The sequence below is a fragment of the Lactuca sativa genome, chromosome 5, assembly GCF_002870075.4.
Source record: "Lactuca sativa cultivar Salinas chromosome 5, Lsat_Salinas_v11, whole genome shotgun sequence".
In the NCBI taxonomy this organism is placed as follows: Eukaryota; Viridiplantae; Streptophyta; class Magnoliopsida; order Asterales; family Asteraceae; genus Lactuca; species Lactuca sativa.
The window spans coordinates 285,145,555-285,154,745 of record NC_056627.2 but is presented as its reverse complement, the minus strand read 5'-3'; the positions used below and the strand labels follow the sequence as shown (position 1 = coordinate 285,154,745).

Sequence of the window (9,191 nt, the reverse complement as noted above, 5' to 3'; positions counted from 1 at the left end):
TTTTGGGTTCTTACATTGACATATCTCATTTAAAATAATTATTTATTGTTATCAATTTTACATATCACTACTATTCACTTTTAGGGACAGATATAAAGATAGGGGAAATTAACTAACCAGATTTGTTTTTTCTTCTTATAGCAAGCTTCGTTGTAGTATGGTAATTTTGGTAAAGTTAGTCACACTTCTTTCGACCTTCTACAACTATCAATCCTACCAAAGATAGAGGTAAGTCATCAAAATTTTACAACTGAAAGTATGTATGTGTATGTGTATTTGTTTGCTTCTAAACTGGAATTGGTGTTCTAAATATTGTTGATATTAATTGCAAGGTTTAGGATGGTAGTTACTGAGAAGGCTGAAGCTGAGAAGATACTTCAGATAAAGAAGGTTAAATCAAAGTATTTGTCCGGAGTGGGTATTGGACGATAGAGATATGCGATTGTTTATTGTTTAAGAGACAGTGTGTTGGGATTTTCAGTGAATGTGCATGGGACAACAACTAAAGATGTAATGGATATGGTTTTGGTTACTCAATATTTTGATATCGTTAAAGAAATTAGGGCTTCATCTAAATCATCTGTTGTGTTTATACCTCATGGCCCTGCTGATGTTCGTGATGTAACTCCTCAGATTTGTGATGGTCTTCTTCAGGGTAATGTCACTCATTGATTATTGAGTTTGTTTTATGAAGATGAATCCCCCACTTTTTGCTTTGGTTGAACCGCCTAACACTACTAGAAAAACAGCCTTTTACGACGCACAATGTGTGTCGTAAAACGCTCAGACGACGCGCAAATGTGTGTCAAGGAAGGCCCTGTCATAACAAAAGACGACACGCTTTTGCGCGTCGTCTGTTTACGACGAGCATTTACGACGCACATTTACGACACGCATTTACGATGCTCATTTACGACACCCAATGCGTATCAAGGAAGCCCATGTCATAAAGGAAGAAGACACACATTTGCGTGTCGTAACCTCACGACGCGTGTTTAGGACACACACTGCGTATCATTAAAGCCCCTGTCATAAGTGAAGATGACACGTATTTGCGTGTCATAATTTCGAATGTTTTAATAATATATATATATATTTGATAGAATTACTAATTTTCAAATAAACAACAGATTGAAATTAATATAATACAAAATAAAATACCATACATAAGAAGGATAATTCATTTCAAAAAAATATCACATGTCAAACAAGTGACCTAACATTACATGTCAAACAACACTACATGTCAACACTAATAACACTTAAAAACATGTTTTTTCCTACATTTAGAGCACCCACTATTCCTATATCAGCAACCAACTTTAGGTCCAATTCCAACCACCTGCAAAAGACAATTAGAAGAATACACACCTGAATTGGACACAAAGACAATATAAATATATAATAAAGGGATAATTTGATGAAATAGAGATGTATCTTCCATTTATTTACCTATGATACTGAGATTGCAAGGCTATCCAATATATCCTCCATAAAGATGTAGTGTGAAAAAACTTGCATCCATAAGTTTAACCTTAACCATAAAGATATAGTATGAAAAAACCTGCATCCACCAAGTAGAAACGAAAAGAACTAGAGTCTCAGGAAAGCATATTGGCATATAGTAGAAACAAAGCCCCTCTAATAAGATAAATATGATTGGAGGAAAAGGTTTGATTCATGAAGCTGAAAATAAGGACCTGAAGAAAGAAGCATACACATTTGCTTCCTCTTTACATATCTTGTCAATTGTTGCTGATTCTTCTTCTGAAAGTTTCTGCAACATAGAGATGGAAGTCATGTAAAATGACCGTTTTGACCCCATCTTCTTCATCTCAGTAAGATTTCAATCTCAAAAGATGAAGTGTCTAGATAACAGCATAGGGACTAAAAGCGTTATGAAACAGTGAAACGGGGACCAAAAAAGAAAAAGATTCATTTTTTAGCATATTCGAAAAAAGTCAATAACAAATTGACTTATGATAAAAATATCTATCAAGAATCTGACCTTGAATTCCTCCAAAGTAAAGTTGACAAGACAAACTCCCCATTGGGTGGTTGTTAAGGTGTAATTTTTCATGGGGTTAGAAGTTAGAAAAAGGAAAAAGATGAAACCTGTGCTTCAGGGAAAATATGTCTAACAACATATCCGTGTGAACCACCTAAAAATCTTCCATCAGTTAATAATGCACATTCCTGCAAAATTTGACAAAATTTTATCTCATCAATATATAACTAATATACACAATCTAAATAGCTTTTAAAAACAATTTGTTAGAAACAAGAAAAATTATAACTTTTTAAGCCATTTTCAATGAAACCCTAAAAATTACCTTCCCAAGACCTGCACCCATTATTGCACTTGTTGGTGTCAGCATTTCAGGCATACTTGGGCCCCCTTTAGGACCTTCTCCTCTAATAACAACCACTTTCCCCTGAAACAAGATTTTATTTAAAAATTCAAATAAAAAAAATAAAAAAAGGGACTAAATTCAAGAAATAGCAACATGCTTTTAATTAGTTTATTATAACATCTTACTTTCATTTGCTTATACTTTAATAGACGTTTTTTCCTATTCAAACATTGTAATAGAAACAAATACAAGTAGAATGTTCTATAATAAACAAATAATTGAAAATACATTGATATTTCTTGAATAGAGTCCAAAAAGTAAACCTTAAAACTCATAGGGTCTTCAGAGATGGCTGCAATCATGGCTTCCTCCCCCTCAAAGACATATGCAGGACCTAAAAAAAGTCTCCCAAATCATTATTAATAAAACCAACTACAAATTAAACAAAACAAAATGTGAAAATGAGATAATTACCAGAGAAATATAACCCTTCTTTTCCTATGATCTTTGCTACTGAGCCTTCAGGTGCAAGATTTCCATATAATATTTGAAGATGACCCATTTTCTTTATCGGGCTCAATTGCAAAGCCCACGGGATATGTGAGCAATGATTCCTTAGCAATGAACTTGTTCAGCTTCCACATGATTTTCTAGAAAAACTTTTGGGTAGATGCAGGGTAGTGTCCAGATGTGAATTTTGGTGAGTCTTGCGTGGTTGAACCATAGCCACTTTTCCCTTCTAACATAGAAGGTCCAGCTCCTTTGCTACTTGTAACTGGAACCTGAAAAGATGACATTAAAATTTACTGAAGCATAATCTAATTCAACATTTTTAACTAATAATTTGATTCTGAACATTTTAATTTAGGTTGAATGTTTTGGATTTGAGCTTGTCATATCCATCTAATATAATGAAGAGGTGTGGATTCAATATAGGAGCAGCTCTTCTGGTCATCCACGAACTACTGCATCTAAATCAATTAAGTACGTGAGAAGAGCACAAGAACAAAAATAAGTCAACAACACATTCAGAAAGGAAACAGATGTTCTGACTTGATAATAATTACAAGCTATGATTACATATCTCATATGAGCCCCTTCAGATGTATCTTTTGTGAGGGATTTGGTCCCCATATGCGAATGGTTTGATCATCACTAGATGATGCTAGCATTTGATGTCTCCTAGGAATCCAGGTCACACAGTTTACAGTCATTGAATGACCATAAAGCACCTCAATTGGATCACAACCACTTCAATTCCAGATACACACCTGCTCTCACAATTATCAGAAAATAAACTTAAGGATAATGAGCTGATGAAAGTTAAGGATAGTTAGGTAAATTCACAGGTATATATATGTCTTACCTAAAATGGCAGTTGGAGACACACAAGCCATTATGAGACTAAGTGCCCAACTCCCCTGTTGTGCATAGTTAAGAAGGTTAACTTCCCTGAACAATGGAACAGACAAGTGTTATGGATTTTAAAATTAGTCTCCTAATTCTGGTGCATGAAGAAAGAATCTACTTATGCATTTGTATCTTATCCCATTTGATTACATTTCTTTTATATGTAACGTATAATTCAACAAATATTCTAAGAATAGAATCTCTAGAGTATCGATTTTGTTAAGGACATAATAGTTACCTTCCATATAATTGTTGTATAATCACTTGATGAAGATGCTAAATAATCCCAATTGTTAGAGAACTGAACAAACCAAACTTCACTCTTGTGGTCAGACAAGATCTGCAACAATTTTTCAAAGAGATTACTCCATTAAAAGATTAGCATGAACTATTTACAATTTGAACTAACACACCTGAATGGTTTCTGTAGGGATCTGATCCCTACCACAAGAATGATCCTTATAGATTGATACTCGATCCAGAGAATTGTGGTAGATGTGTGAATCAATTTGGGAACCAACCACCCTTTCAACCAGATGTTCCAATCCTCTAAAAACTTGGCCTTTTGATCTTTACACAACAACATATTTTTCAGACTTGTTAATCAGCAACCAAAATTGAAAGCCAAAGACCTGAATTAGGTAGCAGAAACGAATCTCCTGCAAAAGATGAACACCAAATCATAACCATGGTTTCTTGAATCAACATAACCGATTAATTAATATCATAAGACGGTAGCGTGAAGAGGGGGAGCAGACGAACACTCAACTGACACGGAATGAAGGAAGCAATACGTATGGCAACGAGAAAAAACAAATTAGGGCTTTTGTAGAGATTATGATATAAAAAGTTACCAACATCCCGACAGGCGACAATTTAGTTCAAGGGATATTAATCGAACCACTCAAATTGAGAAGATAACAATACAACTAAAATGGCGATGTTGATATTAAATCCAATCAGGTGAGAATAATAGAAGGGAGAATGTCGCCTACTCAAATTGTACCAATCGTAGGGAGGCACCGATTGAAAATCGGGAAAGTCGGGAGCCATGGCGGAGGTATGAAGTATAAGAAAGATGCGTGTTTCATACAAAAGAAACAAAGTATCGATGTGAGAATAAAAGAAGGGAGAGGCGGTAGTATAGGAGGTTGGTGAAAGGCCATGTCGATCAATTGGAAGGAGTATAAATAGTGATTCACCATTAATGCTCCAAACTAAGCAGGAGGTGGAATCTTGTTACATGAAAGTGGAAAAGCTAGAAGCAAAACCCACTGTAAAGTCTTCTGTGGCGGTGGCTTGCTTCCAATTGGTTAAAGCGAATGAGGTGAATGAAGGTGAAGGCAAGGCGGTGTGAAGCACCTTTAATGACCGTATAAGTTGAGAATGCCGCCCACCAACCATCTTATGGGATGAGGCAACAAACTTATCGACATGTATCAAAATTGTTTTCTTTAGCTTTGGCCGCAAAACGAAGCAGTATGTGGCGGCAGGGGGAGATGGCTTGAAAAAAGAGAGAATGACTAAGGTTGAGGCTAATTGAGGCGGTAGAAGCAGAATAAGCTAATCCAAACATGGAAACCTGCAAATGAGGTCCAGGGTTTACATGGAAAGGCAAGTCTACTGTTGCCTTAATCGACGGACGACCGGGAATAGCAAGTAACGATGGTCGAAGTGATAGGGAAGAAGTAGGTGGCGTCGATAATTAGGGCAAGAGGGAAATGAGAAAAAAAGGAAGGTGGGGCTTTTAATATTTTAGGATTTCATTTCCCCCTGTTAAATGATGGAACGCGCGTTCCATTCAAATTTATAAAGCGGCATCCTTAGACGTCACGCATTTTGATAGAGGCGCCCTCCGTGTTTTTTTTTTTTTTTTTTTTTTTTTTTTTTTTTTTTTTTTTTTTTTTTCTTTTGTTAGAAAATTTAAGGGCACGGAATAATACATGACATAAATTCTTAAATTTTTTGAAAAGATAACACGTTTTTAATGTCACTCTCTTTTGCGTAACATAAATCATCGAGTGTCGTAGTTTGTGCGTCGTAAGAGGGTCTTTTTCTTGTAGTGTAAGTCGCCATGTTTTGCTTACCGAATTAATTGTCTCCGTTCAATGAGAAAATGGTAACAATTTTTTTTTTTGACTTTTTATGGTCAACTTAGTTATAATTTTATTTCATAATTGACATTAATTGTTTTTTTTTTGTGTTTCAGATTAGGCATCCACCAGAATTTTATACAACATCATTTTTGTTTAATAATATAATATTATTTTTTTGAATATTTGGTAAAGTTGATTACTTTATTGTTTATGTACTACTGTATATAATATTATAAATTTGCATACTAAAAATGTAATATATCTAAGGGTAGCCAGGTTTCAGATTGGCTTTTGTTTAATTTTTAATAATGACTTAACATTTTTTTAATATGACATGGAGGATTCAGGAAGGAATTGAAAGATGGTTATCTAAAAATGACAAATTTCATTCCATCCAACTAAAAATCATCTCATTTCTCGTGGTTTGTAGGTTCCTTTTTTTCTATATGGACACTTATAGTTGGTCCCCAAAATGATGTTGTTGAGTCAACGCCCACCAATAGAGCTTGTTATCTGTGATAAAAAGATTCAAAATGTTTGCTGTAATAAGGATTCAAAATTCATCATTCTATTGATTTAAGGGACACACAACCCCGCAAAGCGGATTCTTCCCTAGTTTAAATTAAATTTGCCATTCATTTATTCCCTATTGTTTTGGCTTTTACATGTTAAAAAATAAATAATAGACCTTTCCAACACTCACATGCCATCAAATCTTTGTCCTGACCTTGCTTTTGATAAATTACTTATATTTCATAAAAAATCTAATTTTTTACATTATTTCTGTGAAATGTGTTTTAGTTAAAAAAAACAATCATGTTCAGTTAACTTTTTATTTGATAAAAATAAGGTAGCTTATTATTGTTTAGTATCAGTTAAAACTATAAAAGTAATTTACCATAAATTAAAAAAAAGTTTATAAGCTACCATATCAATAAGTTATCTTCATAAGCTAGCTTATTGATATTGACATTGTATTTTATATGGTAAACTACTATTAAAAAAAATACTATTATTTTATTTTTTAATTTTGATATTGTATTTTTTCGTTATATATCAAAGATCATATTTTTTTAAGAGAAAATGACAAAAATAGCCATTTACACTAATTGCATTACAAAAATAGCCAAAAAAAATCGAAATTACAAAATTGGCCACCAATTTCGAAGATGAGAAGGTCCCATCTGCGAAATGGGCTTCTCATCTGCGAAAGTACAAGTACCTAAAGCACAGTTGTGCTTTAGGTACTTGTACTTTCGCAGATGAGAAGCCCCATCTGCGAAATGACTGCCTCATCTGCGAAATGCCCTCGTTTTGACTATAAAAACGTTTTTTTTTTTTTTTCATTTTTCACCATTCTCTACACAAAAACTCTCTCTAACTTTGGGCTTCTCTCGGAATTTTTGCTAGTTTTTGGAGAAAATTAAGGATTATGTCAACAATTCCGCAAATATGGTTAGATTTTAACTCTTTCTAATGTCAACAATCTCTTTATTTTATAATTTGTTGTATTATTTAGTGTGTAAAAAAGGGTAATTTTGTTGCGTTTGATAGTTTTAATATTTTTTTAGTAACTTGAAGTTTAAATGCAAGTAGAGACAAGTAGAGACTGCGTAGATAATGTTTACAATTTGTTATTTTTGCTGTTTTTTTAGTTGTTGTATAACCTGAAATCTTGTATATATTCTTATCGTATAATTGTTTATATAAAGTGCAAAATAGTCGTTTGTATATATATTTATTTGTCATATAAGTATAACATTTGTATTAGTTGAAAATTTGTCGTATATATATTGTTAGAAATTGTTTGTGTTTGTCGTATAAGTATAACATTTGTATAAGTTGAAAATTTGTCGTATATATATTGTTAGAAATTGTTAGTATTTGTCGTGTAAGTTGAAAATTTGTATAAAGTTGTCGTATAACTTGCAAAATTGTTAGTTTGGTTGTCGTTTTATTTTTAAATTTTTTTGTTTATATGGTTATAAAATGTTAGTTTTAATTAGAAAGATAAAAATTGTTTATATATTTGTCGTTTAAGTTGAAAATTTGTTTAAGTTGAAAATTTGTCGTTGATATATTTGTCGTTTAAGTTGAAAATATGTTTAATAAAATATTTATATAATTATATATGATATTGTTTTCTATCGTAAATATATTTGTTGTATAACTTGGAAAATTGTTTATATATGTGTATGTTATTGTTTTTTATCGGAAATATATATATATATATATATATATATATATATATATATATATATATATATATATTAGTAATTAAGAAATTGTATTTGCAGTTCGTAATCATATATTTAAAAAAAAAAAAAATTTTAGTTATCTAATTTGTTTTTGTGTTTTTTTTGCAGCATCATTTTAGTTTAATGAATACGAAAGCCTTTGCGAACCTAAAAGGCTCTGGCGGTAACATATGGGAAGTATTTGAAGTTTTAGATGATGCCCGACGTGTTATTTTCAGAGATACCGTCTTTGGCTATTTTATTGATGTCCCTCGTTTACAAGGAGACGCTTTATTGTTTCACAAAATGTTCCTTCATCAGATCCGGCCGGACCCTGTTTTATCTCCAGATGGAATAAAACGTTTATATTTTCGAGTAGGCAATACCAAAATGGTTTATGGGCCAGAAGAGTTTTGTTTGATTACCGACTTCAATTTTGGGGAGTATCCAAAAAACATTGGGAGAAAAGGGTCGGAAACATTAATAAGCAGTAAAAAAAGATATTTACTGCATGAACGGCTATTTCCGGACCATACTAATAGTTCGGTGAAAATCGGCGACCTGAAAAGTTTAATTTTAAATCAAACATTCCTAGTACTTGACGACTTTGATGCAGTTAGAGTATGTTTGATATACATTTTGTGTGAAGATTTTTTGGGCAAAGAAGTTAACGATCGGGTGCCACAAGATTGGTTTTATTTGGCTGAGAATTTGGATCTCTGGAATAGGTATATTTTCTTTACGTTAAAAGTTCTATTTTATTAAAGTTATAATTTATATAATAATCAATTTTGTTTTTTTGTTTTGTTAGCTTCGCTTGGGGTAGCTATCTCTGGGATTTTACTTATGTTGACCTTGAGGATATATGGAATAAGATACATAATTATTTATCACTTCCTGAGCGTGGTCAAACTTTAAAGTATTCCGTCTCAGGATTTACGGCTCCAATAAGGGTATAAAAATTTTCTTATATTTAAATTGTTTTATTGTTATGTTTTTTATTTTAATTTTAACTTTTATTACTGTAATTGTAAAAAATTGTAGATATGGATATATGAGATGATTCCGGCTGTTCGTGCATGTGGATTTGCATC

At 32.5% G+C, this 9,191-nt stretch overlaps 2 protein-coding genes across 16 annotated transcripts; one reads left to right on the top strand and one right to left on the bottom strand.

Annotated features, from left to right (window-relative positions):
* The first annotated feature begins 339 nt into the window (after nucleotides 1–339).
* Nucleotides 340–672, top strand: LOC111910174 (hypersensitive-induced response protein 1-like). The gene is made up of 2 exons (XM_023905949.1): nucleotides 340–418; nucleotides 482–672. Exons 1-2 carry the CDS (start codon nucleotides 340–342, stop codon nucleotides 670–672), a joined length of 270 nt encoding a protein of 89 aa, XP_023761717.1.
* Nucleotides 673–1,131: 459 nt separating this feature from the next.
* On the bottom strand, nucleotides 1,132–5,616 carry LOC111910236 (dihydroxy-acid dehydratase, chloroplastic). Of its 15 annotated transcripts, none has more exons than XM_042902918.2 (12): nucleotides 4,760–5,595; nucleotides 4,178–4,423; nucleotides 4,003–4,104; nucleotides 3,721–3,806; nucleotides 3,408–3,625; nucleotides 2,829–3,325; nucleotides 2,678–2,748; nucleotides 2,334–2,435; nucleotides 2,116–2,196; nucleotides 1,701–1,777; nucleotides 1,453–1,564; nucleotides 1,132–1,342 (listed from the first exon to the last, which is right to left on the bottom strand). In XM_042902918.2, the coding sequence occupies exons 6-11, from the start codon at nucleotides 2,914–2,916 to the stop codon at nucleotides 1,453–1,455; spliced, it is 531 nt and encodes a 176-aa protein (XP_042758852.1). In that variant the 5' UTR covers nucleotides 2,917–3,325; nucleotides 3,408–3,625; nucleotides 3,721–3,806; nucleotides 4,003–4,104; nucleotides 4,178–4,423; nucleotides 4,760–5,595; the 3' UTR covers nucleotides 1,132–1,342. The 15 variants fall into 15 exon arrangements, with proteins under 15 accessions (XP_042758852.1, XP_042758851.1, XP_042758854.1 ...); XM_042902917.2 differs by having other exon boundaries at nucleotides 2,829–3,319; XM_042902920.2 differs by having other exon boundaries at nucleotides 2,829–3,316.
* Between the last annotated feature and the right edge of the window lie 3,575 nt (nucleotides 5,617–9,191).